The sequence below is a fragment of the Procambarus clarkii genome, chromosome 11 (genome assembly GCF_040958095.1).
Source record: "Procambarus clarkii isolate CNS0578487 chromosome 11, FALCON_Pclarkii_2.0, whole genome shotgun sequence".
NCBI classification, from domain to species: Eukaryota; Metazoa; Arthropoda; class Malacostraca; order Decapoda; family Cambaridae; genus Procambarus; species Procambarus clarkii.
In genome coordinates this window covers 42,808,443-42,831,701 of record NC_091160.1, presented here as the reverse complement: position 1 = coordinate 42,831,701, position 23,259 = coordinate 42,808,443, and the positions used below count along the sequence as shown (strand labels likewise).

The window sequence follows — 23,259 nt, the reverse complement described above, 5'->3', positions numbered from 1 at the left end:
TCTCATCTATCCTTATCTCAACTATGGTATTTGTGCTTGGGGTTCTACTACCCAAAATCATTTACGTCCTCTAATAATTTAAATATAACAGGGTAACACAGACACCTAGATTACCTAGGTTTGGTGACAAGGGGATTAATTAGAGTCATTGATAGAGATAATAAGGTGAGACAAACCACATTGGGTGAGGAAAGTGTTGAGGTTATCCTCATTTGCAACTGTAAACATTTTACCTGCAGAAGTTTTTCTCACTTATCATGCCACCTCTAACAAAGCACTGATGGTCTACACCTCGGTTTTGATTCCGGACTTGACGCAGGCGGTGGAGGAGTTTGTTTTTGTCTAGTTAAGGACTCGTTGATGTAAATCTCCTTTCGTGAGGATACCTGGTTCAGCCCTGTAGTGACTCGGCACCGGGTCAAGCTGTCTTAGAGATGTGTTAAATGGTGTCACGTGTGTCAATGGCGTGAGTCACATGTGTCAGCGGTTCACCTAGTGCTCACCATACTCATCTACATATATACACACATGTGGGAGAGGCAGAGGCTTCCTAGCCTCGTCCATGAATATATTTATTTGAGGAACTCGTCCACGTTTCATTTCTAATTATATATTGTATACATTTTTGTGGATCTTGATGTATTTAGGGCATGGAGGTGGTTTTGTTCAGGGCGAAAGTCAGACAATATGGGACATTCTACAATATAATGTTCAAGTGAGTGCATGTTTTCTCTTTCACATAGTTGACACATTGTGTACTCGACATTTGGGTGAAAGAGGCAGGAAATAGTGTGACAGACCAGAGACATGAGGAGAGGTGGAAGAGGGAATAGTGTGACAGACCAAAGGTAAGAGGAGAGGTGGAAGAGTGAGGGAATAGTGTGACAGGGGGTATGATAGGAGGAGGTCAGAGGCTGCGACCCCAGGGATTAGTGAAAGGTACACACAGACTCCTCCCAGGTGGAGGAGACAGGTGGAACAGTGATGTAACATGTAAAACAATGTAGAAAGGAGACCACAAGCACTTTCGTGTCTTAAGGAATACAATGGAGACAAGAGAAGCCAACTATGGAACACACACACACACACAGTCCTGATCTAACAAGAGTTGACCCTAGTCTCAACCCTCCAACAGTTCTCTCATAGAACATGGGATCTATGTTAAGAAAGAACATAGGAAAAAATTGTCATAGAAAAAAAATAATATTACAAACAGAACACAATTGATATTCAAAAATAGGAAAAATGAAGATTCATCCCTTGATTTGAAGATTTGTCATGTTCCACCCAATCTATTCCCTGGCAAATACTACCAATCTATTGGGATCCGAGTTAGAATCCTATGCAGAGTAAGACATTTAGGAACCCACGCCCCTGTTCACTTGGCCATCAGGGTCTCAAGCAACTTATCGCTGGATTTATGTAAATATTTCTGATTGGAAATTCCATTCGGCATCCTGTTTATGTTTTCAGTTTTGTCTATAACATTGTTGGTAGTCAAAACCATCGAGTGGAACAATCAGACCAGCGGGAAGATGGTAGAGACAATCAGACCAGCGGGAAGATGGTAGAGACAATCAGACCAGCGGGAAGATGGTCGCCACAATCAGACCAGCGGGAAGATGGTCGCCACAATCAGACCAGCGGGAAGATGGTCGCCACAATCAGACCAGCGGGAAGATGGTCGCCACAATCAGACCAGCGGGAAGACAGCTAAACTTGCCATATTAGTCATATATACAATGTAAGAGTGAGCGGTACACAGCTAGGCTACGGTGACAAGTCATTGTTGCTGCAACAGACAGCCTCAGAGGAAGACATACTAATAATAGTGATTGTGACAATTATGTGGTAACAATGACGGTGACAATTTCTATGAGGGTAATTCTCGCAATAATAAGTCATTTGCAATAATAATGTAAGAATGATAATTGTAATATGGATGAAATTTGATATGTTTCCCTCGTATCTTTTTATCGCTGATACAATCTCCAACAATCTGTCTATGTCACTGTCTTTCGCACAATCTATTGTAATTCTCGTCCAGCAACAGAAATAGAAACTATCATATTCCTGTCTGGGACAAGATCGGTCTCAGTACATAGCAATTTACAGGTGGCAATTTCCATCTTATAGGTCACATTTGTTACGGAATCTACCAGTTCATTGGAACCACATTCTACTTGACTAGTCCTCTCACCTTTTTCTGACAGAAAGGAACATCTTCAGTCCCCCAAAGATCACAATTTGTCACTGTTTTTGAGTCTAAGTTTATGTACTTGGAATTGGCGCATCACGGCGCGATCTTGTCATATTTTTCCGGCAATCATTTTGTCATTTTGTTGTAGATTTCCAATGCTATTTGTACCTGGTATACCTTCAGGAAGCCCTGCTGGTAGACTTTGAGAGTGATATCCATTTTGTGTGCGTTCCACGAGACGTCTGCGGAACCTATGATAATCGTGAGTGTGTCTGTCCTTACATACCTCTAGGTAGCCTAGTGTAAACTGTAAGGTGAACTTGGAAACAGTGAGCAGCTTAGTGTAAACTATACTTTCCATTCAAGAACAGTGGGTAGCCGAATGTAAACTGTACCTCCTATTCAGGAGGAGTTTCAGATCTGATTCTCCACGTAGGATCAATTGATGTAAAGGTTTCTGAGGCTATCTGACTCTTAACTCTTTTTATCTACATATGATGCGGAGTATGGAGTCAGCTTCCAGTACCTGAAGCTGTAGCCTCCAGTACTTGAAGCTGTGTATGGAGTTAGCCTCCAGTACTTGAAGCTGTATATGGAGTCTACCTCCAGTACCCGAAGCTGTATATGGAGTCAGCCTCCAGTACTTGAAGCTGTATATGGAGTCAGCCTCCACTAGCTGAAGCTGTATATGGAGTCAGCCTCCAGTACTTGAAGCTGTATATGGAGTCAGCCTCCAGTACTTGAAGCTGTATATGGAGTCAGCCTCCAGTACTTGAAGCTGTATATGGAGTCAGCCTCCACTACCTGAAGCTGTGTATGGAGTCAGCCTCCACTACTTGAAGCTGTATATGGAGTCAGCCTCCAGTACCTGAAGCTGTATATGGAGTCAGCCTCCAGTACTTGAAGCTGTATATGGAGTCAGCCTCCAGTACTTGAAGCTGTATATGGAGTCAGCCTCCACACTACCTGAAGCTGTGTATGGAGTCAACCTCCACTACCTGAAGCTGTGTATGGAGTCAACCTCCACTACCTGAAGCTGTATATGGAGTCAACCTCCACTACCTGAAGCTGTGTATGGAGTCAACCTCCACTACCTGAAGCTGTGTATGGAGTCAACCTCCACTACCTGAAGCTGTATATGGAGTCAACCTCCACTACCTGAAGCTGTATATGGAGTCAGCCTCCATTACCCGAAGCTGTATATGGAGTCAGCCTCCAGTACTTGAAGCTGTATATGGAGTCAGCCTCCAGTACTTGAAGCTGTGTATGGAGTCAACCTCCACTACCTGAAGCTGTATATGGAGTCAACCTCCACTACCTGAAGCTGTATATGGAGTCAGCCTCCACTACCTGAAGCTGTGTATGGAGTCAACCTCCACTACCTGAAGCTGTGTATGGAGTCAACCTCCACTACCTGAAGCTGTATATGGAGTCAACCTCCACTACCTGAAGCTGTATATGGAGTCAGCCTCCACTACCCGAAGCTGTATATGGAGTCAGCCTCCAGTACTTGAAGCTGTATATGGAGTCAGCCTCCAGTACTTGAAGCTGTATATGGAGTCAGCCTCCAGTACTTGAAGCTGTATATGGAGTCAGCCTCCAGTACTTGAAGCTGTGTATGGAGTCAACCTCCACTACCTGAAGCTGTATATGGAGTCAGCCTCCAGTACTTGAAGCTGTATATGGAGTCAGCCTCCAGTACTTGAAGCTGTGTATGGAGTCAACCTCCACTACCTGAAGCTGTATATGGAGTCAACCTCCACTACCTGAAGCTGTATATGGAGTCAGCCTCCACTACCTGAAGCTGTGTATGGAGTCAACCTCCACTACCTGAAGCTGTATATGGAGTCAGCCTCTACTACCCGAAGCTGTATATGGAGTCAACCTCCACTACCTGAAGCTGTGTATGGAGTCAACCTCCACTACCTGAAGCTGTGTATGGAGTCAACCTCCACTACCTGAAGCTGTGTATGGAGTCAACCTCCACTACCCGAAGCTGTGTATGGAGTCAGCCTCGTACACACTCACTTGCCAAATACTTCCCGTGTGTATTTTAAAAGTATAAATATATATATAATTACAAAAAAATAATAATAGTTACAAATAAAGAATTACAGGTTTATAAATAGTTAACCTTGAGGATATAAATAAACTTGTAATTAAATCCACAAAAAAAAAAAATAGATAAAGTTTTGGGTAATATGGACCAAACTGGTAGTAAAAAAAAGCCTAAAAAAATAGTTAGTGGTTTACCTTGACCATGAGGCAGGTGTGGCGTGTGTGTACTCACCTAGATGGGTTGGTTGGGTTGGGTGCTAGTTCCTGAGCGCTGGTTTGCCAGGTGACTAGCGCAGTGACTCCTAACTCAACTGATTCTTGTCATATCTGCTTCTGGTGTTATTTATTTCATTAATTTATAGTTTCTCTTTCTATAGTTTGTTTAATTTGCTCACTCTCCTTACTGTAAGTTATTTTGTATCCGTGGTTTATCTACCCTTCAAATTTCTATCCATTTATTCTTCTTCTATTGTCTTGTGCTGAACGTCGCCTTGGTCTGCTCTGTCTTATAGTAATTACCTAAGTGTAGTTACAGGATGAGAGCTACGCTCGTGGTGTCCCGTCTTCCCAGCACTCTTTGTCATATAACGCTTTGAAACTACTGACGGTCTTGGCCTCCACCACCTTCTCATCTAACTTGTTCCAACCGTCTACCACTCTGTTTGCCAAAGGGAATTTTCTTATATATCTTCGGCATCTGTGTTTAGCTAGTTTAAATCTATGACCTCTTGTTCTTAAAGTTCCAGGTCTCAGGAAATCTTCCCTATCGATTTTATCAATTCCTGTTACTATTTTGTATGTAGTGATCATATCACCTCTTTTTCTTCTGTCTTCTAGTTTTGGCATATTTAATGCCTCTAACCTCTACTCGTAGCTCTTGCCCTTCAGCTCTGGGAGCCACTTAGTAGCATGTCTTTGCACCTTTTCCAGTTTGTTGATGTGCTTCTTAAGATATGGGCACCACACAACCGCTGCTTATTCTAGCTTTGGCCTAACAAAAGTCGTGAACAATATATTTTGTATTTCTCCATCCATATATTTAAAAGCAATTCTGAAGCTAGAAAGCGTGGCATAGGCTCCTCGCACAATATTCTTTATGTGGTCCTCAGGTGATAGTTTTCTATCTAGAACCACTCCTAGATCTCTTTCTTTATCAGAATTCTTTAAAGATTTCTCACATAATATATAGGTTGTGTGAGGTCTATGTTCTCCTATTCCACATTCCATAACATGGCATTTATTAACATTAAATTCCATTTGCCAAGTGGTGCTCCATATACTTATTTTGTCTCTTCTTGAAGGTGTGTGTGTGTGTGTGTGTGTGTGTGTGTGTGTGTGTGTGTGTGTGTACTCACCTATATGTACTCACCTATATGTGCTTGCAGGATCGAGCATTGACTCTTGGATCCCGCCTTTCGAGCATCGGTTGTTTACAGCAATGACTCCTGTCCCATTTCCCTATCATACCTGGTTTTAAAATTATGAATAGTATTTGCTTCCACAACCTGTTCCTGAAGTGCATTCCATTTCCCCACTACTCTCACGCTAAAAGAAAACTTCCTTACATCTCTGTGACTCATCTGAGTTTCAAGCTTCCATCCATGTCCTCTCGTTCTGTTACTATTCCGTGTGAACATTTCGTCTATGTCCACTCTGTCAATTCCTCTGAGTATCTTATACGTTCCTATCATGTCCCCCCTCTCCCTTCTTCTTTCTAGTGTCGTAAGGCACAGTTCCCTCAGGCGCTCTTCATACCCCATCCCTCGTAGCTCTGGGACGAGTCTCGTTGCAAACCTCTGAACCTTTTCCAGTTTCATTATATGCTTCTTCAGATGGGGACTCCATGATGAGGCGGCATACTCTAAGACTGGCCTTACGTAGGCAGTGTAAAGCGCCCTAAATGCCTCCTTACTTAGGTTTCTGAATGATGTTCTAACTTTTGCCAGTGTAGAGTACGCTGCTGTCGTTATCCTATTAATATGTGCCTCAGGAGATAGATTAGGTGTTACGTCCACCCCCAGGTCTCTTTCACGCGTCGTTACAGGTAGGCTGTTCCCCTTCATTGTGTACTGTCCCTTTGGTCTCCTATCTCCTAGTCCCATTTCCATAACTTTACATTTGCTCGTGTTGAATTCTAGTAGCCATTTCTCTGACCATCTCTGCAATCTGTTCAGGTCCTCTTGGAGGATCCTGCAATCCTCATCTGTCACAACTCTTCTCATCAACTTTGCATCATCCGCAAACATCGACATGTAGGACTCTACGCCTGTAAACATGTCGTTAACATATACAAGAAATAGAATTGGTCCCAGCACCGATCCTTGTGGTACTCCACTTGTTACTGTTCGCCAGTCCGACTTCTCGCCCCTTACCGTAACTCTTTGGCTCCTTCCTGTTAGGTAGTTCCTTATCCATTCTAGGACCTTTCCCCCCACCCCCGCCTGCCTCTCGAGCTTGAACAGCAGTCTCATGTGCGGTACTGTATCAAAGGCTTTTTGGCAGTCCAGAAATATGCAGTCTGCCCAACCATCTCTGTCCTGTCTTATCCTCGTTATTTTATCATAGAATTCCAGAAGGTTTGTTAGGCACGATTTCCCTGTCCAGAACCCATGTTGATGTTTGTTCACAAACCTAATGTTCTCCAGGTGTGCAACCAAGCGTAGCCTAATTATTCTTTCCAGTATTTTACAGGGGATGCTTGTCAGTGATACAGGTCTGTAGTTAAGTGCCTCCTCCCTATCTCCTTTCTTGAAGATCGGCACGACATTTGCCTTCTTCCAGCAACTGGGCAATTCTCCTGACATAAGTGACTCATTAAAGATCATTGCCAGAGGCACGCTGAGGGCCTGTGCTGCTTCTTTTAGTATCCACGGTGATACTTTGTCTGGTCCAACTGCTTTAGTTGCATCTAGAGTTGTCAACTGTTTCATTACCTCCTCTGCTGTCACCTCTATATCTGATAGTCTTTCATCTAGGGTAACCCCTTCCAACAATGGGAGCTGCTCAGGCTCGGTAGTGAACACTCCATGGAAACTGGCATTCAGTGCCTCGCAGATTTCCTTGTCACTTTCAGTATATGCCCCCTCTGTCTTCCTTAGTCTTGTCACTTGGTCGTTCACCGACATTTTTCTTCTTATATGACTGTGTAGTAACTTAGGTTGTTTTTTCGCTTTGATTGCAATATCGTTCTCATAGTCCCTTTCCGATGTTCGTCTTATGTTAATGTAATCGTTCCTAGCTCTGTTGTATCTGCTTCTGTTGTCCTCTGTTCTTTGTCTTCTGTACTTCCTCCACTCCCGCCTGCTGGCCATTTTTGCTTCCTGACACTGTCTATTAAACCATGGGTTATTATATTCCTTCTTATTTTTTCCCTTTACCGTTGGTATAAATGTGTTGGTGTGTGTGTGTGTGTGTGTGTGTGTGTGTGTGTGTGTGTGTGTGTGTGTGTGTGTGTGTGTGTGTGTGTGTGTGTGTGTGTGTGTGTGTGTGTGTGTGTACTTACCTAGTTGTACTCAACTAGTTGTGCTTGCGGGGCTTGAGCTCTGGCTCTTTGTTCCCGCCTCAGTGCTGGACTGTGTATCTCATGTGTGTGCGTGTGTGCGTGCATGCATATATGTGTGTATCTTGCCCTCTAACTGCGATTGTAAACAATTCTATTCATGAATAAACAGCAAAACAAGTCCAAACATCAGTTGCTGCACCTCGCAAGCTCACATCAAAACTCAACCACATCATACCAGCCTGAGGCCAGATTCACGAAGCAGTTACGCAAGCGCTTACGAACCTGTCCATCTTTTCACAATCTTTGGCGGCTTTGTTTACAATTATTAAACAGTTAATGAGCTCCTAAGCACCAGGAGGCTGTTTATAGCAATAACAACAGTTGATTGGCACGTTTTTATGCTTGTAAACTGTTTAATAAATGTAAACAAAGCCGCCAAAGATTGACAAAAGATTTACAGGTTCGTAAGTGCTTGCATAACTGCTTCGTGAATCCGGCTCCCTTGTTCTCCAGGCTTCACAACTCCGTAAAAAACACAACTATTTTGCCCTCACAGAAACGTACAGAACCCCAAGCAACGCGCCAATCATAGACGCATAGCAAACGTCACAATTACAGCGCTAGAATTGTTAACTAAACGTCGCCTTTTTAACGAATTCCTGTATTGCGAATGTTTCAAGTGAGAGGACAGGTAAAGCGTGTTTATAAAGGGAGATGCAGAACAGCTGACGGGTCAGTGAGGCGGGTGCCGCCGGTGGAGCAGGATCTCTGCGTGCCGGGGGAGGAAAGAGAGAGTGAGAGAGAGGACAAGAGTGCACAAAGAAAGTGAAAGGAATGAAGAGAGTGACGCGTGAAGCACTTTATGAAACTCAGAGAGCCGTGAAGAGTGACAATGGCAGGTGGAAGACGGCGGAATTATTACTGCTTATTGTCATACAGAGTATTATGTATATTCTTGCTTATATCTTCAGTGTATATGGGTATACATTGGCTGTCTTCAGTGTATATTGGTATACATCGGCTGCCTTCAGTGTATATTGGTATACATCGGCTGCCTTCAGTGTATATTGGTATACATCGGCTGCCTTCAGTGTATATTGGTATACATCAGCTGTCTTCAGTGTATATTGGTATACATCAGCTGCCTTCAGTGTTTATTGGTATACATCAGCTGCCTTCAGTGTATATGGGTATACATCAGGTCCTCTGGACAGTTTACACAAGGTTTACCCACCGTTCCTCTGGGAGGTAGTTTACACAAGGCTTACCCACTATTCCTCTGGACAGTTTACACAAGGTTTACCCACCGTTCCTCTGGGAGGTAGTTTACACAAGGCTTACCCACTATTCCTCTGGACAGTTTACACAAGGTTTACCCACCGTTCCTCTGGGAGGTAGTTTACACAAGGTTTACCCACCGTTCCTCTGGGAGGTACAGTTTACACTAGGCTACCCCATTTCTTTCACTGGGCGTTAGTTAGGTCAGAAAAAGTGAATTTAGGCTCTACGCCTTTCACCACCCGCCTGAGATCTGCCTATTTACCCTCGGGTCACTTATATGGCCCTCGGGTCAATAGACAGATCTATCGTATGACCTGATTTCAGTCATAGACGATAGACTATAGAGATAGATTTCATATCGTATGACCTGATTTCAACATTGCATAATGGTTGGATATGTGGGTGACCAGGAACATTCTTGGTCACGGGTTCGAAACCTGTATTAATTTACAATTTATATAAACAATATCTTGGGTAATATTTCCGTTAGTTCATCGGGGTTTCGAACTCGGTCCTGAAAATATAAAAGATCATACTTGCACACATTATCTAATAGCAACAAGTTCTAGGTTTAGTAAGCAATGATTATTTTGCCTAACAGCAAGAATAAGTCGGTGTATTTTAAATTAGTCAGTATTGAGGAATGATCGGCATTTTAAAATTAGAGAAACTGGATATGATTACAACATGAAAGATACCGGTATGAATTAGCTCATTGTAAGGTACAGCAAAATACGAAGGAGATGAAAGGAAAGTTTCGTATCCAGAACAGGTAGTTGGCAAGTGAAATGCATTGGAAAAAAGTTATCGAAGCCAATTCCATCCAAAACTTGAAGAAAAAATAAGAAATGTAATATGCGGTCCAGTATACATGCAGCCTGATCTCACCTCCCCTGAGTTACTGATAAAGTTGAGTTGATCATGCAGCCATCAGCTCCCACCCACTCTCCTGCTCCCACACCCACCCTGGGGCTCCACCCACCCACATACTCCCCCACACAACACCCCCATGTACCCCCCACCCACGCCAACCGGCCCTACTACCTGTTCCCTTGCTTGGTGGTGCACCTGCCTTCCCTCCATGATACACCCACACTACATGCTCTCTCTCTCTCTCTCTCTCGCTCTTACACACACCAGTCCACACACCAGTCCACACACCTGCCACCACACACACACACACACACACACACACCTACACCTACCTACCTGCCTGCGGGAAATGCACCTTACGACACTGGATTCAGAAGAGTAAGGGGAGACATGATCACTACCTACAAAATCCTCAGAGTAATCGATAGGGTAGACAAGGATAAACTATTCAACACTGGTGGGACGCGAACAAGGGGACACAGGTGGAAACTGAGTACCCACATGAGCCACAGGGACGTTAGAAAGAACTTTTTCAGTGTCAGAGTAGTTAACAGATGGAATGCATTAGGCAGTGATGTGGTGGAGGCTGACTCCATACACAGTTTCAAATATAGATATGACAGAGCTCGAGAAGCTGAGGAATCTATGTAAAATGTTTTTTCATAAATTTTAACAGTTAGTGTGGCGACTGGATTAAACGAACATTTTGCCATTGTTTATGAGGACAAGCTTATGAAATATTAACACAAATGTGTTTGAAAAAGTGCTTTAGAATGACTAGAACATTCGAATCGTTAAGAGGAAGGAGTTGAGTATCGCTCGAGCAGGGACGAGCAGGTAGTAAGCAGTCCTTGTTACTGAGGTGAGCAGCGGGGCTTCAAGAGTGGACTGCGGTCATTCCAAATGATGGGATGGCGGCGGCGACTAATTCTTCAGTGTGTGATCTGGTCCGCAGTCACCTGAGTGCGTGAGTATTCTGTTTCATCTACACCTAGTTCACTTTGGCCCATGTAATTTACAGCAAAGCAGTTTTAGATAGTATTACTGTCTTAATTAGTTCGTGAGTTCAAGCTCGGGTAGTTTCAGACCATTTAATGTTCGGGAGAGAGTTTCAGGTAAGGTTTATAATATATTTTATCACCATAAAATGTTATGTTTACACCGTATATTATATATATTTTTACAAAGGCATATGTTAAAGAAGGGCCATTTCAACATAGGTTACATATATGGACGTAGTGGTTATTGGTAAGACTTGTAGTTTTAATGTCAGTATATTTCAGTAAGTTTAAAAGGTCTGTTTAATGACAAATAGTTATACTTGAGGTGTAATAAACACATAGAAACTCGTAGGTAATGTATTTGGCATTCCAATGATAGGTGTCGTAGCCTAGTCAAATATCGGCATATTTCCGTTGGCCTTTTATTGTTTGATATTCCTACGCGGGCCTTAAGCCTCTCACACTTAAAGTATTTTACTTATGCGATGGATTACTATTTATAATATACGCTGGTTTCAGTAAGGTTATGTCCAGTGTGTTTAGCTACGTCATTGGCCAGTAGTGCCCAACATATATTCACGAAGCAGTTCTTACGAACGTGTACATCTTTCGTCAATCTTTGACGACTTTGGTTACATTTATTAAACAGTTTACAAGCATGAAAACTTCACAATCAACTGTTGTTATTGTTATAAACAGCCTCCTGGTGCTTCAAGCTCATTAACTGTTGAACAATTGTAAACAAAGCCGCCAAAGATTGAGAAAAAATAAGACAGGTTCGTAAGTACTTGAGTAACTGCTTCGTGAATCTGGCCCCTGAGGTCTATGGGACTATTACAGTGTATTGTACACCTACAAGATGAGAACCGCTTCTCATTTTACGGTTCAATTGAGTGTTTAACAGAGTATTGAACTGGACGTTTCCTGTTATCATTGGCATGCAGTTTTAAGGGAGAAAAACAGTTGAGTGTTTGCCTCACAGACGCTGAGTGGGCGAGTTGGTGTGTGTGTAGACGTGACTGGAGTGAACGCGCTCGGTACGGCTTCAATTGCCAATTGCGTTGTTTGAAGGTTGGACGGATAAGACCTATAAACATCGTAGTAATATTTAAAGAATTCAAATAGGATTGGAAAGTCTTTCCAACCTTTATTAAAAAGGCGAGATGCAGATTTTCTGTTTTCTGATTTTCTGCAAATAACAATCTTTTGATGCTAGTTACACAATTGTTAATGTTATATATATACATGTACACATATATACATACACAATCACCCACACAAATACACACACATCAATAATCTTTTGTCACAAGTGATTCAATAAAAGGCTCACAACAGTCACTATACAAGGCACTTTACATCTATGGTGAGTCACACAGTTACTAGTCTTGCTCCACACCCACCCAACTGGGCGGCAGCTTTACAGTCATGTGCTCCACACCCTGGTTGATACCTGGTTGATGGGGTTCTGAGAGTTCTTCTACTCCCCAAGCCCGGCCCGAGGCCAGGCTTGACTTGTGAGAGTTTGGCCCACCCAACTGGGCGGCAGCTTTACAGTCATGTGCTCCACACCCACCCAACTGGGCGGCAGCTTTACAGTCATGTGCTCCACACCCACCCAACTGGGCGGCAGCTTTACAGTCATGTGCTCCACACCCACCCAACTGGGCGGCAGCTTTACAGTCATGTGCTCCACACCCACCCAACTAGGCGGCAGCTTTACAGTCATGTGCTCCACACCCACGCAACTGGGCGGCAGCTTTACAGTCATGTGCTCCACACCCACCCAACTGGGCGGCAGCTTTACAGTCATGTGCTCCACACCCACCCAACTGGGCGGCAGCTTTACAGTCATGGGCAGCACATCATTATGAATGAAGTACTTACACATTTCTTGGACTCCATTGATGGTGTTATATCTGAATTCCGCGATTTTTTTCACATTCCATTATATAATGACGCAAAGTCTGGGAATACAATTAACAAGTTTGCGGTAGAGTTGTCACCAGAGATTAGTCACTGACCTTCCATGGGTTTACTTGTATACCTCATTTTCGGTCGTGGAGGGGGGGGGGAGAGGGAGGGGCTCATAAAATATATATATATATATATATATAATATATATATATATAATATATATATATATATATATATAAATTCATATAGGAGCTTAAACTTCTTATAATGTGACAGTGTCAGACCACGCAGGAAGAATTTAAACAGGAATTTCCTTAAGTACTTTCGTATTTAATAATACAACTTCAGAAGGATGGATTTACAAGTCGGTAGATTTGGATATATATATATATATATATATATATATATATATATATATATATATATATAGACAGGAGAGAGTATTCTTAGAGTATTCTTATAATATACAAAAAGTCGTTGTTTGACTTGGGTACACATCACCATGGTCGAAAGTATGGCTCGAAACTTGCTTCGCTCACTTTCAGCCTGTATCGAAAACGTGTTATAAATTAATGCAACCAAACCATCTTATTATATTTAGCAGCCCGTCCTCATAAACAAAGACCATTCCCTCCATCCGCCAAACCCCCAGCCGTTTATGAATGAAAAACGGTTTACACACGACTCTCAACTGATTTCGTTCGAACACTTCCGGAACAAGTGCTTCACTGACGACTGGTGTTCGAACCACAACGCTGTAAATGCTTCACCCACGTACTACAAATAATCGCCAACAGAACCTAAACACCTAACCTATATATGCACAATATGCTAATATATTATATTATGAACTTATAACTGAGAACATTCCCGTTTTGAATGAACAGCATGTAAAAATTGATGAATGCGTCTGTAGGGTCGACCTCTGGCTGGAATGGACTTGAGTCGAGGACGGGTTGCGGGAGTCAGGTCTACTGACCTTCGGTGTGAGGTGCCACCTCTCCTGCCCTCTTCTCTCATAAGACACGAGCTCTCTACTTTCTCCCTCCCACAAGATGCCATCCCACTTCACGCTATATATGAAGCACAGTGATCAACAACATTTACGGGCTCACCATAGCCCGTACTACTGGAACTTCTCGTTCCGAGTAGCTGAATCTAAAGTATCAAAATAATAACTTTGATTTATTGTTAAGACAGGGTAGTTTCCAAAGGGGGGGGGGATCGAAGACCTCTTCACTTAACCTCATCCCACAGAACTTTTCCTTTTTTCCATGCTCTTGCCTGGTAAAGGTGTCGTAGTGACACAGGAAACAATGAATGCTCCCAGAAGATGACCTCGAGAGTCATCAAGGCTCTTGGATCAAACCACCCTTCCATTTCCCTCGCCATTCTCTTCCTTTAAGTTGCGGGAAAATCCTGTTCAATACAATATACATTGTCACGACGTAAATCCTGTTGGGTTATTTTCTCTCTGGGATTACAGCCAGCAGCGTGGGTAGGTCTTGGTGGGTCGGTGGATGGCGGGTGACTCACTAGTATTGAGGTCTTGTTGCTGTCAGTTGTCTTGGGAAGAGTTGATGATGCGTGGGTGGTAATTCTCAGCCCAACCACTTGGGGCTGGATGGTAGAACGATGGTTTCTCTTCATGCAGGTCGGCGTTCAATCCCCGACCGTCATCCACAAGTGGTTGGGCACCATTCCTTTCCCACCATCCCATCCCAAATCCTTATGCTGACCCCTTCCCAGTGCTATATAGGTGTGATGGCTTGGCGCTTTCCCTTGATAATTCTTTCCTTCTTCCCCCCCCCCTGGTGTGGTGGACTGTGGTACCCCCCCTGGTGTGGTGGACTGTGGTACCCCCCCCCCCTGGTGTGGTGGACTGTGGTACCCCCCCCCTGGTGTGGTGGACTGTGGTACCCCCCCCCTGGTGTGGTGGACTGTGGTACCCCCCCCCCCTGGTGTGGTGGACTGTGGTACCCCCCCCCCTGGTGTGGTGGACTGTGGTACCCCCCCCCTGGTGTGGTGGACTGTGGTACCCCCCCCCCCCTGGTGTGGTGGACTGTGGTACCCCCCCCCTGGTGTGGTGGACTGTGGTACCCCCCCCCTGGTGTGGTGGACTGTGGTACCCCCCCCCTGGTGTGGTGGACTGTGGTACCCCCCCCCCTGGTGTGGTGGACTGTGGTACCCCCCCCCCTGGTGTGGTGGACTGTGGTACCCCCCCTGGTGTGGTGGACTGTGGTACCCCCCCCCTGGTGTGGTGGACTGTGGTACCCCCCCCCCCTGGTGTGGTGGACTGTGGTACCCCCCCCTGGTGTGGTGGACTGTGGTACCCCCCCCCCTGGTGTGGTGGACTGTGGTACCCCCCCCTGGTGTGGTGGACTGTGGTACCCCCCCCCCTGGTGTGGTGGACTGTGGTACCCCCCCCTGGTGTGGTGGACTGTGGTACCCCCCCCTGGTGTGGTGGACTGTGGTACCCCCCCCTGGTGTGGTGGACTGTGGTACCCCCCCCCTGGTGTGGTGGACTGTGGTACCCCCCCCTGGTGTGGTGGACTGTGGTACCCCCCCCCCCTGGTGTGGTGGACTGTGGTACCCCCCCCTGGTGTGGTGGACTGTGGTACCCCCCCCCCTGGTGTGGTGGACTGTGGTACCCCCCCCCTGGTGTGGTGGACTGTGGTACCCCCCCCCCTGGTGTGGTGGACTGTGGTACCCCCCCCCCCCTGGTGTGGTGGACTGTGGTACCCCCCCCTGGTGTGGTGGACTGTGGTACCCCCCCCCCCCCTGGTGTGGTGGACTGTGGTACCCCCCCCCCTGGTGTGGTGGACTGTGGTACCCCCCCCCTGGTGTGGTGGACTGTGGTACCCCCCCCCCCTGGTGTGGTGGACTGTGGTACCCCCCCCTGGTGTGGTGGACTGTGGTACCCCCCCCTGGTGTGGTGGACTGTGGTACCCCCCCCTGGTGTGGTGGACTGTGGTACCCCCCCCCCTGGTGTGGTGGACTGTGGTACCCCCCCCTGGTGTGGTGGACTGTGGTACCCCCCCCTGGTGTGGTGGACTGTGGTACCCCCCCCTGGTGTGGTGGACTGTGGTACCCCCCCCCCCTGGTGTGGTGGACTGTGGTACCCCCCCCCCCTGGTGTGGTGGACTGTGGTACCCCCCCCTGGTGTGGTGGACTGTGGTACCCCCCCCTGGTGTGGTGGACTGTGGTACCCCCCCCCCTGGTGTGGTGGACTGTGGTACCCCCCCCTGGTGTGGTGGACTGTGGTACCCCCCCCCCTGGTGTGGTGGACTGTGGTACCCCCCCCCCCTGGTGTGGTGGACTGTGGTACCCCCCCCTGGTGTGGTGGACTGTGGTACCCCCCCCCCTGGTGTGGTGGACTGTGGTACCCCCCCCTGGTGTGGTGGACTGTGGTACCCCCCCCCCTGGTGTGGTGGACTGTGGTACCCCCCCCCCTGGTGTGGTGGACTGTGGTACCCCCCCCCCCTGGTGTGGTGGACTGTGGTACCCCCCCCTGGTGTGGTGGACTGTGGTACCCCCCCCCTGGTGTGGTGGACTGTGGTACCCCCCCTGGTGTGGTGGACTGTGGTACCCCCCCCCCCCTGGTGTGGTGGACTGTGGTACCCCCCCCTGGTGTGGTGGACTGTGGTACCCCCCCCTGGTGTGGTGGACTGTGGTACCCCCCCCCCCCCTGGTGTGGTGGACTGTGGTACCCCCCCCCCCCTGGTGTGGTGGACTGTGGTACCCCCCCCCCCTGGTGTGGTGGACTGTGATACCCCCCCCCCTGGTGTGGTGGACTGTGGTACCCCCCCCCCCCTGGTGTGGTGGACTGTGGTACCCCCCCCCCTGGTGTGGTGGACTGTGGTACCCCCCCCCCCCTGGTGTGGTGGACTGTGGTACCCCCCCCTGGTGTGGTGGACTGTGGTACCCCCCCCCCCCCTGGTGTGGTGGACTGTGGTACCCCCCCCCCCCTGGTGTGGTGGACTGTGGTACCCCCCCCTGGTGTGGTGGACTGTGGTACCCCCCCCCCTGGTGTGGTGGACTGTGGTACCCCCCCCCCTGGTGTGGTGGACTGTGGTACCCCCCCTGGTGTGGTGGACTGTGGTACCCCCCCCCCTGGTGTGGGTGGACTGTGGTACCCCCCCCCTGGTGTGGTGGACTGTGGTACCCCCCCCTGGTGTGGTGGACTGTGGTACCCCCCCCCCCCCTGGTGTGGTGGACTGTGGTACCCCCCCCCCCCCTGGTGTGGTGGACTGTGGTACCCCCCCCCCTGGTGTGGTGGACTGTGGTACCCCCCCTGGTGTGGTGGACTGTGGTACCCCCCCCCTGGTGTGGTGGACTGTGGTACCCCCCCCTGGTGTGGTGGACTGTGGTACCCCCCCCCCCCTGGTGTGGTGGACTGTGGTACCCCCCCCCCCCCTGGTGTGGTGGACTGTGGTACCCCCCCCTGGTGTGGTGGACTGTGGTACCCCCCCCCCCTGGTGTGGTGGACTGTGGTACCCCCCCCCCCTGGTGTGGTGGACTGTGGTACCCCCCCTGGTGTGGTGGACTGTGGTACCCCCCCCCTGGTGTGGTGGACTGTGGTACCCCCCCCCCCCCTGGTGTGGTGGGGTACAGACCTGTATCAAAGAGCGTTTTTTTTATTACTTTCTACCACAGACGTGGCCACACATTTACAATGCTAACCAGCATATATACATTTTCTTGTGTCCTCCATGGACAGGGTTAGAGATTTGTCAAACATATAGTTCAAGGGTTTATTGAACACTCGACCACAGAAGGTGATTCGGTGCTTTTAAAATGCTAAGCTAACCTACATACGTAAATACATACACAGATTTACGTCTGCCCTACATAAAGTGTTCGATGTGTCTTTTACATAGTGTCATTAATGTAGAGCGTGATAGGAGAGACAGATGTCAGAGGGATGGTCAGGGCAGCCAACCAACAGTTTCCTAAAATGTCTTGTGTATTTATATGAATTGTGTGTTCATTTTGAATAAGGCAGCAGTGTTTGGTAGCCAACACGGATTGGCTACTAAAAACTTGACACATAAAACAGTTAAAAGTTGTAATATGAACACTGTCCGTTGTATCGAGGTGGTCAAACTACTAACCTTTTTCTAGGATGCCACCCACAACAGTTGCCTAGTTCCCGGGTGCCTGTTTGCGGCTTGAACAGGTGCATCAGGGAAAAGGAAACTTGCCCAATTTTGTCCCATGCATGGGGGACCCTTTGTAAATTGGGACTGTTGACCACTGTGCCATAGGACCCGTGAATCTTGTTCAGTGGTAGTGTTCCATACCTTGATGACCAGACCACACACTAGAATGTGAAGGGACGACGACGTTTCGGTCCGTCCTGGACCATTCTCAAGTCGATTGTCACAAGCGACTTGAGAATGGTCCAGGACGGACAGAAACGTCGTCGTCCCTTCACTTTCTAGTGTGTGGTCTGGTCATCATACTTTAGCCACGTTATTGTGACTCCTCGCCTGCATATGTTCCATACCTTGGCAGAACAGTGTTCCCCCCCCCCCTACCCCCTCGTATATGCTTTCATTATATCTCTCATACAATGTCTCCCTCACTAGGCTTTTGCAATCGTGTTGCAAGTCACTCGACCCCGCCCGCCTACACCCACTCACTAAGGCCAATTACAGAATTTCAGATATCAAAGCTTGCTTCCTGTTGAAGTGTGAGGCCAACACCTTGTTCCCTGTGAAACTCCTGCTTTGTCCCCTCCAACAGGAGGCTGTGGTTTGCTTAGCTGGTTGTTACCTGCGACTGTTGTTAAGCATCTGATGAAAGATGTGTCGGTACAACTGTTTCCTACACACAAGTGGAAACTTGTGACGGGGTTGACAGCAGGAGGGATGACGTGGAGGATCGCTGGGAACAATATTCGTTGATTCGTCATTGTTTCAACGTTACTGGAGCATGTTTTGCAGGCTTGGATCCTTCCTGGAGCCTCCATCTCCTCCCCCAACCCTCCAGCACAAGTCGGCCAGCTCTTCACCTTGGCCCATATCACCCCCACCCAGCACCTTCCCGCCCCAGTTACTGATAATTCTGACCCCCTACCTTCCTGTCTGTGGACGGGAAAGACTGACCCCCCTACCTTCCTGTCTAGACGGGAAAGACTGACCCCGTACCTACCTGTCTAGACGGGAAAGACTGAACCCCCCCTACCTTCCTGTCTCTAGACGGGAAAGACTGTCTCAATACATGCTCTTGACCTTCTGTAACTCTGACTTTGGTTTATTAGAAAGTCGAGCATCTGTCTATGCTTAACCAGGTATTCCTTCCGTGCACATTTGATATATATTAGGCTTTAGAATGATCTGGGTAAATATTGGAAATAGGGAGCGTGATTTATGGCTCAATTTAACTATTAACGTAATACCACTCGCGGATTATTCATGCCCGTGCCACCTCAGTCATGACTTAATCTTCCTCAATCAATCGCTTAACGTAACAGACGAAGGATTTGTTTAGGTTTTGGGTGGATATGAATCGGAGCTGTACCTGGCAGGCTGGACTTGAGAGCTTTGATTGTGCCTATTACACCTCTGTTTTTTTTATGAAATGTACATAAGAACATAAGAACATAAGAACAAAGGTAACTGCAGAAGGCCTATTGGCCCATACGAGGCAGCTCCTATTCTATAACCACCCAATCCCACTCATATACTTGTCCAACCCGTGCTTGAAACAATCGAGGGACCCCACCTCCACAATGTTACGCGGCAATTGGTTCCACAAATCAACAACCCTGTTACTGAACCAGTATTTACCCAAGTCTTTCCTAAATCTAAACTTATCCAATTTATATCCATTGTTTCGTGTTCTGTCCTGTGTTGATACTTTTAATACCCTATTAATATCCCCCCGGTTATGTCCATTCATCCACTTGTAAACCTCTATCATGTCACCCCTAACTCTTCGCCTTTCCAGTGAATGCAACTTAAGCTTTGTTAATCTTTCTTCATATGAAAGATTTCTAATTTGGGGAATTAACTTAGTCATCCTACGCTGGACACGTTCAAGTGAATTTATATCCATTCTATAATATGGCGACCAAAACTGAACTGCATAATCTAAATGGGGCCTAACTAGAGCAAGATATAGCTTGAGAACCACACCAGGTGTCTTGTTACTAACGCTGCGATTAATAAATCCATGGCAGTCCGTACAGGACCTGTAAACATGTAGATGTTTATCTCTCAGAATGTTTGGTAATGTTTATTGTTTGTGATGTGTGTATGTATGTATTAACACGATGTTCTGAACGGGGTGAGAATAGCTTAAGCTACCTCATCCCTTTGTGTGTATTTTAACTCAATAAACTTATTTCAATTTCAATTTCAACCTCTGGTTCTGTTCTGCCTATCCTTCCATGTCGTTCACTTCAGTATGTTACTTTACTGTGCAAATTTGGGACAGGGGCCTCCGATTGATTGATTGATTGATGAAGATTAAACCAACCAAAAGGTGGCACGGGCATGAATAGCCCGTAAGTGGTGGCCCTTTTGAGCCATTACCAGTATCAAGAGCTGATACTGGAGATCTGTGGAGGTGCGACTGCTCCCTGCGTGACGGGAGATGTCTCCCGTGAGTTATTATTCGTTGTTGTTGTTATAGATTCAGCAGGGGCCTCATCTATTGTTCCTGTTATATATTGATAGTCTCCTTTCGTCTCCTTTATAGTGTATTTTGAGAGCTTTGAGACGACCCCAATGAACCCAATAATTTAGGTGCCCCCCCTATTATATTTCTATTCCTATCCGCTTTCTATTCGTGGGTCCTCGGTTAGGTTAGGTTCGGGCAATTTAGTATATCAGTTAAGGGAAGGGAACTATCAAGAGAAAGCGTCAAGCCATTACGACTGGGAAGGGGTCAGGATAAAGATTTGAGATGGGACGGGGGGAAAGGAACGGTGCCCAACCACTTTGACGGTCTGGGATTGAACGCCGACCTGCACAAAGTGAGACTGTCGCTCTACCGTCCAGCCCAAGTGGTTGGGTAGTGCCGTTGTGAAGGCGGACTGGAAATCGATTCTAGGACGTTTTGATCGTGAATATATTGCGCTGATCTAAAGGACCCCAGTGAAGTGAACAAATCCACAAGGGCCGTGACGAGGGTTCGAACCTACGTCCGAGAGCATCCCAGACGCTGCCTTAATCGACTGAGCTACGACATGATATAAGAACTGCAACCGGGAAATCATCCTGATTTACCGACGGGTCCTGCAGCCTCTCCGAGACACAAACCAGGGTTTTACACAACTCCCCCCCCCCCCCATGCACTCGAGCTATGACAATAGGCTCTTCGCCCTTACTTCAGTACACATGAATATTCGAATACGTTATATCGAATACATCGAATACGTTATCGAATACATCGATAATACATCACTGGTACACATGAATGTGTACCAGTGAAGTTAACTTGAATTATAATGGAAATAAAAACATATAATCAATTTGCATTGTGTGTGGATCGAGGCGGTCGCCGTATCATTAAAAACACCGTTAGGTCTGGCCAGCAACAATATTGGTGACCGCACGGATACAACCTCTCCCCCCCCCCTTATCTGAGGGGGGGGGAGAGATAAAGAAATCGCGCATAGGCTTCAAGATCCCAATTGGTTATAATTGAAATACACATATACTAAAAGATAATTACCAACGGGTAAAGGGAGGAAGAAATAAGAGATATCGCCATAGATATTGTGCGACTCTGCTAAAGAGTTTCCCCTGGCGTCCTATGGGTCAGTCTTCCCGGACCATCAACCGTGACAAAATTGACGGGATGGGAGGTTTGGCCTGTTGGAAAAACTGTGAACAGCCACTACAATAAACTCTTAATCCCTTTATACCACCCATTCGTGACAAAGTAGTCCATTCGTAGATTTAAAAGTAATTTTAAGTTATAAACCCAAGAGCTAAGAGTGAATTCCCTCCAAAAACAACTAGACAAGAACAGCAGTTTTTATTATAATAATAATTATTATTTTCTAACACAGACGTGGCCAGACATTTACAATACTAACCAGCATATATACATTTTCTTCTGTCCTCCATGGACAGCGTGAGAGATTTGTCAAACATAGTTCAGAGATTTATTGAACAATCAACCACAGAAGGTGATTGTAGTGTTTTTAAAATGCTAGGCTAAGCTACATACGTAAATACATACACAGATTTACGTATGTCCTACAAAAAGTATTGGATGTGTCTCTTACATAGTGTCATTAATATGCATTTACAAAGGAAGAACAGCAGTGTAAGCCTTTGTGACTCGCAGCCTCGCTTGCTGCCTTCCGCTAGACGGATACTCACTCGTTCTGGTCCTCAGTCTGGTTTTTGTCACAAGTCATCCGAGGTCATTTCTTGAATCTCTGCTCGCTACAGTAGTTCACTATTTCTACAGTCATTTGTAGAGTCGAAAACTGTGTGCTAGTTTGAGTTCTCTTTTTAAATAGCTCTTCATTCCTCGTAAGATTAGTCCAGGGAAATCAGGTGTATGTAAAATCGTAGGTGGTTCGGTCAAATCTCTCACAAAACACCTCGAGAAAGCTCGTCTTCAGAGTGTCAAAATTGACAATTTAACGATATATGATTGACATATATCGATAAATTAGGATGCATTAGCCTATGTTAGGATGTGTTAGTTTACCGTTTGGACTAGGTTTGGTTAGGTTAGATAAGGATAGGATGGGTTGGGTTGGAAAGGTTTTAAAATGTGTCTAGTAGTGTTATGTACAATGTGACTAGTTTTCCTAGGCTAGACCCTTGATGTCTTGGCCAGACGGACGTGTGGGCTTACTCGTTTTCCTTGATATTTATACAGTTTCCCTTATACACAGTTTACTGAACGGTGTCGTGCGGCTTGTACACCGTTTACTGTACAAAGGCATCCTTATGTGGAGAGCTTTGTCTCAATTGTAATTATTTCCTCGGTCTCTAAGAAGTACTGATATCTTGAAGGAACTCGGTACCAAAATTTAAATAAAACGTTATATTGTTTGGTGTTAAAACACGAAACACTTAGGTTAAACAGGAAATGAGTCTGCTGAAGATTTTAATACTTATTGTTTGGCTCCAGCGCCTCAAGGACTTGGCCGAGATTGTTGTAAAAACCATTGATTAACTGCACAATCCGTGTAGGCGATGACTAAAGTTTGGTGAGAACTGGGCAATAGGAAAGTTTGTAAGAGATCAGTTTATTTAGAATTTGTTGCCCATTGTAGAGATTTCTATAAGCAGTATATTCTTTCACAACCAAAGATCACATTCATTCCCCAAAAAATCTACAACTTATTCGTGCTATTCATGCCCGTGCCACCTCTAGGGTGGCTTAATTTTCATCAATCACCTTTGCTACACTGATAATTCTAAAGTTCACCAGCACATCTCCTGTGCCAG

General features: G+C 46.3%; 1 protein-coding gene across 7 annotated transcripts in view; it reads left to right on the top strand.

Moving 5' to 3' along the window:
* The window catches only part of tsl (membrane-attack complex domain containing protein torso-like), a 40,343-nt gene that overhangs the window by 1,472 nt on the left and 15,612 nt on the right, over positions 1-23,259 (top strand). The window contains exons 1-2 of one of the 7 annotated variants that reach the window (XM_069322719.1): positions 8,495-8,554; positions 10,591-10,881. The exons of 1 other annotated variant lie outside the window; for it this stretch is intronic. In XM_069322719.1, the coding sequence (XP_069178820.1) occupies positions 10,826-10,881 (56 nt within the window). In that variant the 5' untranslated portion in view covers positions 8,495-8,554; positions 10,591-10,825. Of the gene's footprint in view, positions 1-8,494; positions 8,660-10,590; positions 10,882-23,259 lie in introns of those variants that run through there. 5 more of the 7 variants (XM_069322716.1, XM_069322718.1, XM_069322720.1 and 2 more) reach the window with 5 other exon arrangements.